Source organism: Trichechus manatus, unplaced genomic scaffold, assembly GCF_000243295.1.
Source record: "Trichechus manatus latirostris isolate Lorelei unplaced genomic scaffold, TriManLat1.0 scaffold00209, whole genome shotgun sequence".
Taxonomy (NCBI): domain Eukaryota; kingdom Metazoa; phylum Chordata; class Mammalia; order Sirenia; family Trichechidae; genus Trichechus; species Trichechus manatus.
The window spans coordinates 1,102,446-1,118,453 of record NW_004444145.1 but is presented as its reverse complement, the minus strand read 5'-3'; the positions used below and the strand labels follow the sequence as shown (position 1 = coordinate 1,118,453).

At 57.7% G+C, this 16,008-nt stretch overlaps 1 protein-coding gene across 1 annotated transcript; it reads right to left on the bottom strand.

Moving 5' to 3' along the window:
- Positions 1-134: 134 nt before the first annotated feature.
- On the bottom strand, positions 135-15,939 carry KCNH3 (potassium voltage-gated channel subfamily H member 3). The gene is made up of 15 exons (XM_004388297.2): positions 15,864-15,939; positions 14,303-14,536; positions 13,669-13,803; positions 12,512-12,645; positions 11,839-12,082; positions 11,333-11,490; positions 11,033-11,240; positions 6,879-7,160; positions 6,376-6,575; positions 5,679-5,928; positions 3,027-3,244; positions 2,032-2,363; positions 1,552-1,658; positions 802-878; positions 135-707 (listed from the first exon to the last, which is right to left on the bottom strand). Exons 1-15 carry the CDS (start codon positions 15,937-15,939, stop codon positions 135-137), a joined length of 3,228 nt encoding a protein of 1,075 aa, XP_004388354.1.
- Between the last annotated feature and the right edge of the window lie 69 nt (positions 15,940-16,008).

Below are 16,008 nucleotides of genomic sequence, written 5' to 3'. Positions count from 1 at the left end.
GAAGGTCCTGATCACTGCCCTGAACCAGCGGGCAGCCTGGAGTCCGGGGGTGGCTGCTGCCCCTTCCTCCACCCTGAGGTTGGGCAGACAGCAGATGGCAGCATGTCTGGCAACACTGAGTTCTGGGGCTGCAGTCAGACCCCGGTGCCTTCTTCCTGAGCCCACTGGACCGTACCAGAGCCGTGGCAGCCAATGAGCACCATCTCCAGGCTGTGGGGGTCCCAGGGCAAGGCTAGGCCCCCTGGCCCTGGTGGGGACTCTCCAGTGCTGGTAGCCTCGGCCTGGCTCATGGGCTCTGGGGGCCCAGTCCTAGCCCCTTCCTCACATGGGGGAGGTGAGGCAGGGGTGCTGGGTTCGGGGCAGAGTTCTCCTGAGCCAGGGGGCTCTGAGTCTGATGTGGAGGTCCAGAAAGCTGAGGCTCGAGGCCAGGGGGAGCTCTGAGAGGCTGGGGGGCCCCAGGGCCAAGGTGCCATGAGGGGTGGGGGCCCTGGGCGAGGGTGGGGCCAGGTTCCACTCAAGACGGAGCCAGCTGGGGGCTGCAGGCAGTAGGAGGAAGCCCCAGTGTCTACACACAGAGGCTGCAGGAGCCCAGAGGTGCTCGCTGGGCACAGCCCCTCCCCATGGGGTGACAGGACCAGCTGCATGGCCTGGCGGAGTGACTGCAGGCCCTCTCGCATCTGCAGCACCTGCTCAGACAGCTCCATCACCTGCGGGGGAGGGCGGGGGCAGGTCAGAGTGCAGTCAGCTCCCTCACCCAACAGCGGAGCCTGCCCCCTCCCCCTCTCCTGCCTCCACACCCACCGCCTGCTGAAGCTTATCCAGCATGTCTGCACTCCTCGTCTCGCTGGGCCCGAGCGGGACAGTGAGTAGGCCATTCTCTGTGGACAGTGGGACAGAGTTAGCAACCGGGCTGGTAACAGAGTGTGAGGTCCCAGGTCTTTGCCCAGTTAGAGCAGACCACACTGCATGGCAGCGTCTGGCCTTGCCCAAGCTGCTGAATTTTGCCCAGAGGCAGGGAAAACACCTCCCACCAACCTTGGTCACACTGCCCGGTGCTCCCTGAACCCTCAGGAAGCTGCTCTTTGTACCTGTCTCATGTTTCTGTCCGCCAGGGAAACGGCCATTTCTAGGAACTCATTACCTGCCCTCTTCCCAGGCAACTGCCTGGGACCATTTCAGCTCTGGTTCCCAAGCGCTCTATTCCTCACCCCCCACCCCTTGCCCCCTCCCCACAGTGCGCCGGACATAGTGCTCAGTGTTTTAGCGAGGTTATCTTATTTAACATGCAAACCACCCATTTCATACACAGGAAACTGGGGCTCAGAAGAGCCAAGCTGGGTAGGGATCCAAACCCAGCTGTGTCTGATATCAAGGGCCTGCCCTTAACCACCAAACTCATGAAACAGAGCAGAGGTGGATGAGAACAAGAGGCTTCGGGCAGTTTGTACCCCGCTGGTTTCTCTAACTCTGGCGGCTCACAAGCCAACAGCGCTCTATCTAGGTTCACAGGCACAACGGGCTGCCTACCGACCTGCCCCTCCTGGCCCGTACCTGGTCCAGGGGAGGGGCTGCTGCTACACTCCGGGCCAGACTGCCCCACGCGGAAGGAGAACTTGGGCTGGTCAGAGCCACAGCCATCCTCAATGCCATCTACTACCCTGTGGACCCAGGCACCAGGACAACAAATCAATTGACAGGCAGCCACTGTGGTGTTGCACACAACAGGATGCTCCAGGGCCACACACAGAGGCTGCAGGGCCCCCAAGAGAAAGGTAACACGTGGCCCCTTCCCCTAGAAGCTGGCAGTTTGGCTGGGGAGTCAAGCTTGAGCAACATGAAGCAGCAAGAGAATACAGTGCAATGTGTGACCATGCACCTGGTAGGTGTGGGGCTGGGGCAGCAGGGAGAGTGGAGGAGTCAAGAAGGATTTCCTGAAGGAGGCAGGCTTAGACCAGGCAGGCTGGGTAGGTTTGAGCTGGGAGGATGGGCACAGGGCACCCACAAGCCTGGCCCACTATCTCCACCTCTCACCTGGGGCTCAGATCCGGGGGCACATTCCATGGCATGGGAGGCAGCCGCAGCCCCTCTAGGCTCCGTAGATGAGCAGAGGGACCGGCTTCAGCCTGCGATGCGGCTGTCCTGCCTGGCCGCCCTCTGCCACCTAGGCGGGGCCGGGGTGCGGCTCGCCTAGGGGATAGCAGCTTGGCAGCCGAGGATGAGGAGGTGCAGCCTGGGGACAGCAGAGGGCTGGAGGGCTCATCAGCTGTGGCTGGTGAGGCTGCGGGGCCCTGCTCCCCATCTGTCTCCTTCTCCTCCAGTGTGGACACAAGGGTGTTGTCGCCACTCAGGGAGCTGGTGTCCACCTGGGGGCAGTGGGAACAGGGAATCAGCCCCATGGATGGCCACGCTGCCACCCACTCATCCCCCCACTCTCAGATCCCCTAGAAGGGATGATGTCCAGTATCTGCCACTCTGCAAAAGAAGAGGCCCAGTCAGGAGGGGTGGCCTGCTTCTCTGCTGTCACCACAAAGCTGCCAAGCCCTGGAGATGTTCACTGCCCCTCAAAATTCTAGCCAAATGTGGACACGCCACCCTTCTTGGTCCCTCAGGCTAACTGAATTTTCCAGGAGAAAATGGTACTGAACACTGGTTTGAAATTAGTGTCATAATCCAGGAAAATTCAAAAGCCTCTCAGAACAGCCCTGTTTCACCCCGAAGAAGCAGGGGAAGCCGCCAGGCAATCTTCAGCACTATGTCCCTGTGGCCTCTGAGGCTGCTTGTCTGTTACCAGTGGATTCCGCTTCCTTCCTCCAAGACAGGGCCAGGCTGTCTCTGATGGGCTAAGGAGGGCAGAGGATGGCTGGGGCTTTAAAAGACAGATGTAGTGTATGAAAAGGCAGGGAGAATGTAGCCCCCACCCTATGTGCAGGAGCTTTCCCAGAGGGCCATGCCCTCACACACTGTGCCCCCACAAGCCCCAAACTCTGCCCACCCCATCTCTCCATGCACGTACCCAGCGCCCTCACCTCCGCTGGGCCTCCCCCAGCACCCAGGTTGTAGCTGAGCTCCCCTCGGAGGCCACGGCTGAAGCGCGGGGCAAACTCGGGGTATAGTGCAAGGCTCTCATGCAGCCCCGCCAGCTGCAGACACTGCAGGACGCAGTAAGTCAACCCCTTCACGTCTGCATTGGCCTTTACCACCTGCTCCCGCCGGGGCAGCTCGCAGCCGATCAGATCTCCCTTCCCTGGGGACAGGAAGCAGAGGTCAGCCCCCCCCAACCCTCACCACTGAGGAGAAGAGAAGAAGGGAGGGGAGGGGAAGGGAAGGATAGCTGGAGGCCAGTGAGCTTCCTTCCCCCAAACTGGGCCTTTCAGCAGGGACCCACTGTGGAGCCCTGTTAGAGCCAGGACAGAAGCAGAGCAGCTCCCTGCCCCACTGGCTCCCAGACAGGCTTGGGGTGAAAAGTGCTGTGGGCTGGGCTTCCAAATAAATTCGGGATCAAAGCCACTGTGCTGAAACGCATCATAATTTTAGCTCTGAGAGAGTGGGTGGTCTTCGAATCTGTAGATCAGAATTCCCTGGGGAAGTTAAAAACAATGAGATTCCCAGGTCCCAATCCAACCTACAAACCAACTCTACAACCCTCATAATATCCACGGAGACCCCCTAATCTGACTTTTAAAGCCCCACAGGTGATCCGGGCAGCTAGTGCAGGACAGTGTTTGAACCAGCGGTAGAGTGTGGTGGCTCACGTGGCCCCGTGAAAGCCCAGGCACCATGCCTTGTCAGAGCTGGGTGGTCTTGGCCAAGTTACTTTGTCCTCCTGAGCCCCGACTGCCATTTAATTGGGTCCATGATGCCTTCTTGATCTTACCAGAAGGTGTCAGTGGAGGATCTTCCCACCACTGGGCTGAGACTGCCACCTGGCTGACAGTGATTGTAAAGCGGCACCAATTACAATCCACTTCCCAATCACAGTGATGTTAAATTGTGGGGAAAATGTGTGTCTTAGAATCAAGGAAAGAGGGTGTCTCCGTCCAGGGGCATGGATTAAGTGAGCTGGCACATCAATGACTGATAAAAGCTAATTTCCTTGTCCTCCCTTCTGACAAGAGTCCCCTATAGGTCCCTCCCAACAAGGATGGGCCTGCGATCTGGTCTTAGGCAGAGCACCCACTCCCTCACAAGGAGCTCAACCCGCTGCCAGACAGTTCACAGGACTAGAAAGCATTTCCTTATCCTGAAGAGAAAAGATGGCTCCCTCTCGTGGGCTGCATTACGCTGCCAGCAGCACACACTGAGCTTGACGGCCTCTTCTAAATGTCCGTGGACTTTTGCTCAAACCTAAGTGCAGAACCCATCCCTGTTAGATTTTATTTCTTTGGTTTCATCCCATTCTTCTGGTTCCTTCTGAGAGCTGTCTGGATCTCAGGGTGATTATCTGATAAACAAGTTCTCTCCTCCTTTGTGTCATCTGAAAGTAGGATAGGCGTGTGTTGTCTTCTTCAAAGAGGTGAGATAAAAATGAGAAACAGGACAGGATCAAGGATCGAGCCCTGTGCCACTGTGGTCTCAAGGACCAAAGACTGCCCTCCAGGTTGGCACCTCAGCCACAGCCTCCAGGCTCCGTGACCAAACCCCGGTGAGGTCCTCACTGCACCATCGCCCAGCCCACCTCTCTCCATCTTGCTTCCTTTCTCCCTCACAATTGACTGCATACACTCAGTTGGAGCCAGTTCATACATGGAGGTAGGGGCCAGAATAACACTGGGGGAGTGAATGGTGAGCCTTAGCTGTCAGGACGAGGCAGGGTATACCTGGGTGCTGCTGGTAAGGAGGCAGGTGGAGTCCTGGGAGGGTGACAGCAAACAGCAAACCAGGTTAGGTTGGAGAATCATGCTTTCATCAGGGTGTCCAAAGTCTCCAAGTCAAGAGGGGAAATGGTTCATCTAGAACATGTGGGCAGGGACAGGATGGATAAAAAGTGGCATAAGTCCTGGTGCTGGGACGTTCTGGAGGAGATGCCTGGGCACAGGCCAAGGTCTTTCTTGTAGCTCCATCTTTACTGAATAGTGACTGTGACTATTCTGAGACATGGTGCCTGACATCAGTGAAGAGATGCTCTCGGAGAACCCAGCCAGCTTCCAGCCACATGGCTTCCTTTGTCTCCACGCCTAAAAACCAGCTGTTGAATAATCCACTCTACAGTCTTTGGACTGACCAGTCTGAAATCGTCAAAATTGATCTTTCTGTCCTTCTGAATGTCCTTGGTTCTCCATCATTTCTCAAAGATTGCCAGCACACTTGAGTTGTCAGAACAAAGTTTTCTCAGAGTCCTGGCATAAACTGTATCTAGGCGTAGAAGCCAAACTCATGAAAGATGCAAAGTGAAGGGCTTAATAGCCTATCACCTCAGGCTCCTCAGAGAGACAAAAGGCCAACCTCCACTTGCTCAGGCCCAGGAACACGCATGAGTCCTTGACAACCTCCTTGTGTTACCACCTGCGGCCACTGAGTCCTCTCTGAGCTTTGCCCAGGACCCCAGGGCTGCTCCTGGCTTCATCCTGGCTGTCTCTCCCCAGGTGACCTTGCATGCATCCCCTCTCTGGGTTTCTTTCTGACGGGGCCATGTTTCACAGCCCCCAGGGCCCCTTGCCCTCTCTCCCACCCTCACAAACCTAGGATGGCGAGCACAGTGCCACCCTTGAGCACCTCCATGGAGCCGGAGCAGACAAAGTAGAGGGCCTGGAGAGCGTCACCTTGGTGGATGAGGTACTCGCCGGGCGTGCAGAAGGCGGGCCGCAGGGCCAGGGACAGTGCCCGCAGGCAGCCGCGGCTGGCTGCCTCAAACAGGGGCAGCTGCAGGACCTCCTTGTGCAGGTGCATGGCGATGTCTGCACGCAGCTCGTCTGGGAGGCTCTGCAGCAGCTGCAGGTAAGCAGGTGGGTTGGGTTGGGGGTGGCAGCCTCCAGCCAGGCCCCTCCCACCAGCAGGCCTCAGGAGCAAGGGCAGGTGTGGGAGGGGCCTTGAAGCCACCCCTGCCAGCATCGTGCTCCACACAGGGTACAACTAGCGATGGGGGCTGTCTCTGCCTCCCTCTCAAGCACTTCAGCCTCCCATGAGCACCCCAACTTTCTTCCTCTAGACCTCAGTGAGCACAGAGCCCCCGGACCTAACAAGGGTGGGGCAGGACCTCAGCCTTTGCGGCTGCTCTCTGTCCTGTGCTGGTGTCCCCCCAGGAGAGAGCTAAAGCAGGGAGGTCAAAAGTCTGCATCCCTCAACTCCCCACCCACACTCCAGACAATATTAGGCCAAGTCTCAAACCCTTGAGGGAGCTAAGGTGAGAAGGGCCAGCCCTGGAGGCTACTGCCGCACCTCGGTGGTGTCAATGCCATTGTTCACGGCCCAGGTGGCCTGGAAGTACTCGAGCATGCGCTGCTTGAGGGGCTTGGGGATGCGATGGATGCGGATGTAGTCGCGCAGGTCACGGGTGCGGCTGTGGTACAGAAAGCGGCGGGCGTACATGCGCTGGATGATGGCCGTCACGTTCCCAAACACCACAGCGTGCATCAGGGCTGGGGAGGGTGGTGAGACGGGGTCACCCACAGGGCCTGGCCTGGCCCGGCCAACACCATGCTGGACACGTCTGTCCTCTCCCACTCCTGGCACACTCCTAGACAGGGCACATGGGCTGCTGGGTGGCGGGGAGTCTTGCAGGCAATTGTGACTCACCCAGATCTGGCCTTGTGTGCCACAGATCCCCTAAAGCAGAAGGGCCTCTGGTCCCGGGACCAGATGGGGAGGGAGGGGCCAGAAGTCTGAGGTGGGACCAGAGGCAGGACAGGACAGCGTGTGGGCACGAGTGGGCCCGGACTCACCCCCGATAAGCATGGTGCAGATGGAGAAGATCTTCTCCGTGTCCGTGTTGGCGGACACGTTGCCGAAGCCCACGCTCGTAAGGCTGCTGAGTGCAAAGTAGAGGGAGGTGATGTAGGCGCTTCGCAGGGATGGGCCACCCAGGAGCTCCAGACCTGTCCCGTTGGCTTCGTTGCTGCCGCTGCTACAATTGTCACTCTGGACAGACCTGTTTCCCACATCCGGTCTCCGGCCCACCAGGTAGTAGGGGGTCTCCAGGCGGCGGGCCAGCTCCTGCAGCCAGCCTGCGAGGGGCAGGGGGAGGGCCTGAGTAGGCAGGACCACACTGTCGGACTGTGGGTGCAAGTGTGCCTGGGGGGTGGGGGACATGCAGATGCAGATCCACCTCCCCATGGCTCCCTGCCACTTGACCCCTTCTCCTCTGCCAGCCCAGTCCACCTCCCTCTTCCTTCAGTCCCCTTCTCCACGTCCCGACAAGACACAGTTGCCATCTCCCCAGCCGGCTTCCACTAGCGCCCCTCTTGCCTATGGCTGGCACTAATCCCAGGTAGCAGGCCTGGCTCTCAGGGGGATCACTGTACCCAGCCACAATCCTGTCCTCATGGTCAGATGGGTGAGGATCCTTCTCTGCCCCGTCCACCCAGGCTCCTCCTCTTCCTCTCTTTCTGAGCCCACTTGCTCCAGAAAGCACCTCCTACGTACACATTCAGCCTCATCCCCCCCAACAACCACATAACACGCCCTCAAGCCCACCCCATGGACATGTTCCTACACACTCTCCATGCTGCACACATGCCCTGCTACAGTCCAGATACAAGGACACGCATGAACACTCAGCCGTGCAAGCACTGTCACAGAGCACAGCCACAGCCACCTGCACGGAAGGGCATGTGAGAGACACAGGTGGTGCTTGCACGCTGACACACAGGAGAGGTGGATACACACTTGCATGGACACAAGCATACAGGGGAAGATGCCCTCAAAGGCCACAGGCAGGCAGGCCCCACACACTCACAGGGATGAGGACACACGGGGCTCACCTGAGGCCCCTGGGCAATCATGCAGATGCAGGCCACACTGGGCCAGCTGGCCGTGGCTGAAGACTGCCCCAATCCCCCCATGCTAAGCACTGGCCTCACCCCACCTTCTCTGGCCTGGCCTGGCCTTACTGGGGTCTCTCACGAGCCCATGGCTGCCAGAAGTCACTTGGAGCCTAGCCAGAGGTTGTGGGGTTCTAGGGTTTAGGATAGGGATTCGCAGGGCCTACAGAAGTCCCAGGGTCCTGGCAGAGCTGGGGGCCGTCGGAGCAAGGGAGAGAGGGCAGACTGGTTGATCTAGGATGAAGACCACAGGGGATAGTGCATGGGGTGTGGGGTGTAGTTTGGGATCGCCGGCTGCAGGGCAACCCCACCCCTCCACACACCCCCAAGCTCCCCGCACTCTCCCCTACACCTTATACATGCTGATCCCTGTGATCCCCACACCTCTCCTCTCACCCATCCATCCATTCAGCAACACTGTATGCCAGGACATCTCAGAGGGGCACACATTACAACTGCCACATGAGGGGCTCAAAGCAAAGTGCTAGGAGATAGGGCTGGAAGGCTTCCTGGAAGAGGTGACATTTGTGACTGGCCTCAAAGCATGAGTAGGGTTTTGATATGCAGAAACTGAGAGAGGTCATTGCTCATGGAAGAAAGGCATGAGCCAAATCCGGAGGTCAAGATTTTAAGACAAGTACAGGCAACCAGCTCAGTTTGGCTACAATGTGGGGTTCACATTGGGGGCATCAAATTCCAGGCTAAGGAACTTAGGGGAATGTGCTAAGGCCTGAACCAAGGTGAGACTTTGCTTTCCAGTTACTCGAGATATGCTGAGAGAATGCAATGGAGTGTGCAAAACCTGTCACCTGCATGCTTTAGTTGGGCCTCTGAGGGAGTCCTTGGGTGGTGCTAACAGTTAACGTGCTCAGCTGCTAACCAAAAGGTTGGAGGTATGAGTCCACCCACAGATGCCTCAGAACAAAGACCTGGCAATCTACTTCCCACAAATCAACCACTGAAAACCTTGTGGAGCACAGTTCTACTGTGACACACATGGGGTTGCTCGCCATGAGTCAACTCAACAACTGGTTACTGGTTCTGAGGATGAAGCCAACTGCCCAGGGGAGGAGGACGAGGGAGGGTGGCACAGTAGCCTCTCCTCAGTCGTGACTGTGGGGCATCAGCAGCTCCTGGAACCCCCGTGTGGGCGGGGTGTTGGGGGCTCTGGAGGCTGCTAGTTTTCGTACTTAGAGATGCTCTGAATTTACCACTCTCAGTATTTAGCAAAGTCTTTCGAAAATTCATCTCCCCCAGGCTAATAGGACTCTGAGGAAAGAATTCTGTGTCCACATCACTGCCAGTGGAGGAGGGGAACCAAGGCACGGAAGCCGTGAGAAGGCACCACCCCACAGAGCTGGGCCAGCAGGGGACTCAGCCTCGGGAAGGACGGGTTTGACTCCAACAAGTGTATATGGTGGTGGTGGGGGGCAGTTTCCCTGGTGAAAGAAGGGGGAGATGATGATGTGGAGGATGGCTAGGTTGCGCTGTGGCAGAGGGGCTGACCTGGGGACTTCGGTGTCTCCATCCACTCTGTTGCTTTGTTGCACCACTGTCCATCTGAGGCCCTCTGACTCAGTGCTCACTGAGTGGATGTCTGACCCCAGAGCAGCCTGACCTCGGACTGTCCCTGGGAAAGGCAGACGCCAAGTGCCCAACACTGCCAAGGAGTATCCTGGTTCTGGTGCTCATCAACTCAAGCGCTCAGGGCAAATCTCCTAGTGGGTCCTGGGGCACACCCAATCTCCTGGGAGCTTGGAGGGCTTGCAGGAGCCTCGGCTGATCAGCTTGGGTTTCTAAGGCTGACCCTGGATGCCTGGTGTCCCACAAGGAGCAGGCAGTCCACGAGCAGCGGCTGTCTGAGCAGCTGGCCTCTCCTCTCTGACTTTCTCTCTCTGACGAGTGATAAAGCCAGTTACTGTGAAGCTTACAAAAGGCTGGGGGATTTGGGGCAAAGAAAGTGAGTTCAATTTTGGACCCGCTGGTTTTCAGGGGTTAGAAATGGCCGGAAATGAGTTTTGGAGTTACAGAGAGAAAGGATGTTCATACTGGCACCAGTGGAATCACCAAGGGAGAACAAGCTGAGGAGGGAGGACAGAGGGGCTCAGGGGTTGGATGAGGAGGCCCCACTGAGGGCTGGCCTGCAAAGAGGTAGAACAGGGTTAGCGGGGTCAACAGCTACAGGGACTTCAAGGAGGATGAGGGTTTGGCCCCAGAAGGTCACTGTGACCTTCTGGGTGACATTTTTGGTGGAGAGGTGGGGGTGGAAGTCCTCCTGGCAGGAGTTAAGACGTGAGTGGGAGGTGAGCCGAGGGAGGCAGCTGTGAAAATGAAGGTGAAATCAAGGAGAGCGAAGACAGAGTGGGGTGGGGGGTGCATAGAAAAGGCAGATTTGGGGCTGAGAAAGAGCTGAGAAGTAGCTGAATGAGATGCGGACTGGAGGTGAGAGAAGGAACAAGAATGTGGCAGGGGCCTGGAAGCCAAGGTGGTGGGAAGCACAGGGCATCAGAGGAACACTGCAGGGCCCTTCGCTGAGAGGGGTGGGGTTTCTGGACGGGTAGGGGCTTAAGGAATGTGACAAAGGTTTGGCCACCAGAAGGCCAAGATGGGTGAAGGAGAGGGTGGGGAGCAGCTCGTCTCAGGGCATGATCTGATGGGGAGCTGGGGCACCTCCAGGCAGCTCACCAGACTCTGCAAGGCCCAGGAGCACAGGCCTGCTGTGTGGTGGTGCCTCTGTCACACTGATACCTGCACGCATTCTCTCTGACACACACATACACCAGCCCCCACATTCCTCTCACAAACACACAGCTGCTTGCACTCACGTTGCTCTAATAAACACGTGCCTCCTTGTACATGTTCCTCTGGCACATATGTTTTAGCACACATATACGCACACTTGAACACGTATTCTTGACACTTCGTATCAGCACAAAAACATGCCCCTGACAGACACATGCTTGCACTCACATTTCTCTGACACACACACACTTGAGTAGACACTTTCCTCTAACACACACACACACACACACACACACACACAGAGCCTTCAGTACCAATCTCAGGCAGCTCGGATTCACTGCTCTCGATCTCCCGCTGGCCAATGTAGAACCAGATGCAGGCCACCCAGTGGGCAAGAAGGGCGAACACAGCCATGAGCAGGGTCAGCACCACGGCGCTGTACTGTGAGTACCGGTCCAGCCGTGGGAGCAGGCGCAGCAGGCGCAGCAGCCGCACAGTCTTCAGCAGGTGGGCCCCAAAGTACTGAGAGGGGGCAGGGAAGGAGGGTGGTCACCCCTGGGCGGGTCCCTCCTGTCCCACCCCAAAGCCCACCTACCCAGTCCAGCCACACTGACCACATTGACCTTGAAGGCGTGTAGCAGGTCGAAGGGCAGAGCCGCAATGACATCCAGCAGGAACCAGGTGGTGACATAATGGAGGCAAATGGACTTTGGGGCAAACACCACCTGCCCCGACTTGGACACGAATGTGGTACGGAAATTCAGTACGATGTCTGTGGGGAATTGTGGTGGGAGTCAGCATGCGGTTGGGGGGGGCGCCCTTTACTGGACACCTTGTCAGCACTTGACACTGTCCCAGGTCCTTTACATACACCTCTGATTTAGTTCTTACAGCAGCTCAAAAAGGCAGACATTGTTATGCCTATTTTATGGAGAGAGAAACTAAGGCTTGGAGTCCTGTGTTACTGGCTCAGGGTCACATAACACTTTAGTGGCAGAGACACAGTTGAAACTAGGTCTGATTTCAGAGCTCACAGGTCACAGACAGGCGGGGGCCCTGGGGAGGGCATGCCAGGCACGACACTGGGTCTGAGGGGCGAGAGGGTGAAGAGCGCGCTTACCAAGGATGAAGAGGACCTCCACGGCCAGGTCGCAGACGCTGGGGGGCCCGCGGGCGGCACTGGGCTCCCGGGCTGTGCTCACGCACACACTGTAGGGCACAGTGACGGCCACATACAGGGTGGCGAGCAGGATGAAGCCATCCCAGGTGGCTCGCAGTGCCCCGCAGTGTAGCAGGATAAAGGGTGACTTCCGGATGGCAGCTACTTTGTACTCGGGTAGGTTTGGCTTCTCCCCAAATACCCCCTGGGTGAGGCAGGGCAGGTCCAGGCAGGGAGGGAAGGAGATTGGCACAGGCTGAGTTTGGATAGTGTCTGGAACAGGCATGCGCCTCTTCTCTCTCCCTGCATTCTCACAGCAACCTCTGATGTAGGCATTGGAGCCCCAATTTTATAGATGAGAAAACTGAGGACCTGGGAGGTCAGCTGACTTAGCTGAGGTTGCATAGCTGCTTAGGGGAGGAGTCAGGATTGAACCAATGCCCATCTGACTCCAAGGCCAAGACTCCCCTCCCTGGCACCCTTCCCTCAGTGCCTAGCCCCCAAAGTGCTGGAGGGGCCTTGGCTGGACCCAGCTGATGCCCTGGACACTTCTCACTGTGACTGGTCCAGTTCCTCTCCCCCATCTCCTCAGCTTGCCCCTCTCCTACCCCTCTCTCGCCAGTGTTTAACCCACCTTATTGAGCTTGTGCTTGCCCTTCGGCTGCTTCTGCAGGTGTCCAGACAGGTGGTAGAGCACAGCTCGGCTCCGCCGCCGGTTGGCATTGAAGCCTTTGGCTCCTGCCCGTCCATATCGGCGCCGGCCACCACCTGCAAAAGAGGAACCAATGAGGAAAATGGGAGGAGCAGCCACACACCGCAGCACAGGGTCTTTGGTGCTGGACACCAGTTGCTTGTCCGTCGATTGGTCTGGCTGACTGACTAGTCAGTCTGCTCAGAACTGGGGGCTCAGGCATTCCTTATTTCTCATGGACACTTGCCAACCCCAGTGCTGGGCATTCCCATGGAGGCTTACAGACACTTCTCCCAGGGCCTGCTTCCAAGAGAAGGAGGTTCAGACCAAGGTCGGGCAGGAGAGCGTCTCCATAGGGAAAGGCTTATCTCCATTGGGAGAAGGAGTGGGGAGGTGGTTCATAGTTGTGAGTGCATTCACAGAGGGCAGAGCCAGCGGAAGGCCATCGGGCAGAGGTGCAGGGGCTCAGGGCAAGAGCCCTGGATCTAGCACAGGAGCCAGAGAGCGATACTGAAGACTTACATAGCAGAGAGGGAGACCCAGGGCAGGGGATGGGGGAGCGGGAATGGTGAGTATCCCCAGTACCTCCAAGTAGCAAAGAGGCCTTGGAGCAGCTTTTGATGACAATTCTGTGACCTGCCCAAAGTCCTGCCCCAACCCTTAGAGGATATAAGAGGAGAAAGACCCCAGTAACTTAAAACAGGCTTTGGGCAGGGCTTCCCCATTAGGTTTACTGTTAGGAAAAGGCACCAGGCCTCTGGGCCTTGAGGCAGTGGGTCTGTGCTCAGCCTCACTAATGAGCTAGAAGGTGGCACTTTACAGGCACTAGTGGAGTTTGCCTGCTTTTGGTTTCTTAGTAAAACTGACTTTTAAAAACTTCAGCTTTGTCTCAACCAGTCTATTTGGGAAAAATGTTTCCATACTTGGGCATGTAAAGATGAGAGCAGCATAAACCCCTCAGCCAGCCAGAGTGGGGGTCAGTGAGTACAAGGGTGGGGGGAGGACCCAGGAAACGCTGAGCCCAGGCTGGGTGCCAAGGTCCCTCACAGACCCGAGCTACCCTACACCCCAGCCACAGCAACTAAATTAATGGCACCCACCTGTCTCCTTCCAGCTGTCACGGCCCCCTCGGTTCTTGGTTTCACTGATGTCCTTGTGAGAGACCAGGAAGAGGGCCACCTCCCCTTTCTCATTCTTTATGGGTATCACATCCAGGAGACACCAGAACGGGAGCCCTGAGACCAAAGACAGACTCAGCCCACCTCCCATTCCCTGCCCTGCCCAAGGCCCTTCTCCACTGGCACCCCTGGCCAAGTCCCAAGCAGAACCCTAGGACTTCCTGGGAAGGGAGTGATAGCCCAATTCTTCATGTGACAGGGCTTGATGGAATAAGGGTTGGGGAAGGCAAGGAAGCAGAAATGACTGCTAGCATGTGTGTTCATAGATCTGTCTTGCTGAGACGGGGGAGGGCAGGGGGTCTGTTCTGTTAGGGTTGGAAACCCAAGACTGGAAATTTTGTAGAGGCTGAGGCTGAGTGAAGATGCGAGAGAGGGGGGTTTGGAAACAAGAGGTGGGTGAGGGAAGAGGGGTAGATGGTGGATGGGTGTATTGAAGACGGGAAGAGCTGGGGAGACAGAGAAGATGGGAATATAAAGTAGGCACGGACAGTGGATGGGGTGGGTGCCCGGCTGGGAGGCTGCACAAGTGAGGCGGGTTGACCAGGTGGCCTCTCACCGCTCTTCCGATACAGGATCAGCTCAGCCTTGAACTCCTTGTGCTCCTCCAGGGCCTTTCGGATTTGCTGGCGGACGAGCTCACTGGTGTCCGGCCCGTAGAGGAAGGAGCAGGCACAGCCTCGCTGCATGACCTCAGCCCGGGAGAAACCAGTGAGGTCGCAGAAGCCATCCGAGCAGTAGACCACGGGGAAGACCCCCGCTACCTGGGCATTGCCCAGCACAAAGTTACTGTCTGTAAGAGAGCACCTCTCAGAGGAGGTTTGAGGTAAGGGAGGGAGGCCCTACCACCCCTCCTTTCCCAAATGCTTGCCAACTCATGGGGGTGTGTGTTACAAAGCCCAGGGATCCTGCCGATGCCCTGCAAGGGCTGGCTCCTAGCAGCGTGAGCAGGAGTGCATTTGCCAGTCATCATGCATGAACACTGAGGTTGGTAAAGGCAGCCTGGGTGGGCAATGTGCCCTCCGGAGTGTGTCCTGAGCAGCTTGGGGTAAGGGGTGGGGTGGGGATGCCCAAAGGAGGACTAAACTACCAGCTTTAGGCCAGCCTCAGCCCCACCCTTATCTCTGCCAGGCTCACCCACCCGCCAGGTAGCCAGGTTGGCTGTCTGGCTCCTCCCACAGGGACCCACCTGGACTGGAAAGCAGCTCAGGCCACCATTCATCCTGCCCTCTCTGTTTGAGCCCCAGCTGCCTGACCTGGCTCAGGAATTAGTGAGTGCCATCAAGAATGGGGGTGTAAGGCTGGTGGCTGAACACGGGTGCTGGGAGCCAGGAATGTATTGGGGAGTAAGGGACACTGAATCAGCCGGCTGCAGGAGCCAAGCATAGGCAAAGGAGATGGATGAGCCTGCATGTGTGTGTATGGGGGCTCAGTAATTGGCTCCCCTCTCAATCAGGAGCCCGTGACCATGGAGGACAATAGGCACAGAGCTGGGAAGCTCCACTGGGGCTGAGTGTGAGGGAGGAGGAGAAGGACGGAAGAGGCTTTCACGACTTTTTCTGTGCTCAGTATCCCAGGATCCAGAAGCTCAGGACGCATTCTCCAACCCCCACCCGCAAGTCCTGGTGGGAGTCTCGAAACATTTCCTAGGGGCTAGACGAACTCCCCAAGGCTGGTGGGTTTAGGCGATGAGGTGGGTTCGGACAAACAGTGGTCTCTTCTCCGAGTCCCGCCTACTTGATATGCATTTGCAAACCTCTTTCCTGAGCATTGCTCCCCTCCCCCACGCCAGTCCAAGGTAATAATTGGGACAGCGCCAGACGCAAGGATGGGATGGGTGAGATTGACTACGGCCGGTTTCGCGCCCCCGCGAACGGAGCACCCCGGGCCACAAGCCTCGGCACTCCTCCTCTGGCGGTTTGACCCCACCTGGAGCAGTGTTGACCCTGAACCCTTCAGGGAAACAGCGCCTGGAAGGAGCTGGTGGTCCCAGCTTCAAGCGGGGCAGTAAGGGGTGAGAACAGGCGGGCGCCAGGCCGAGATGTTCTTGGTGCAGAACGGGCGGGAGCCCTGACCGGGACCGCTTGTCAGGGAGCTAGTGGGAAGAGGGTCGGACTCACGCGTGCCGTCGAAGCGCGTGGCGATGGTGTCCAGAAAGGTGTTCTGCGGCGCCAGGAGCCCCCGCATGGCCGGCATCTTAGGCGGCCGCGGCCGCTCGCCCCATCCCTCCGGGGCGCGGGCGCTCAGCGCCGGAGGAGGGCGCCC

Bases quoted from the DNA above. Each gene is read 5' to 3' on its own strand.
- KCNH3 (XM_004388297.2), bottom strand. From the start codon at position 15,939: ATGCCGGCCATGCGGGGGCTCCTGGCGCCGCAGAACACCTTTCTGGAC. The intron at 14,537-15,863 runs GTGAGTCCGACC...GCTCTCTTACAG, and splicing joins CACGCGCTTCGACGGCACGC to ACAGTAACTTTGTGCTGGGC. The intron at 11,241-11,332 runs GTCAGTGTGGCT...GCCCCCTCTCAG, and splicing joins ACGCCTTCAAGGTCAATGTG to TACTTTGGGGCCCACCTGCT.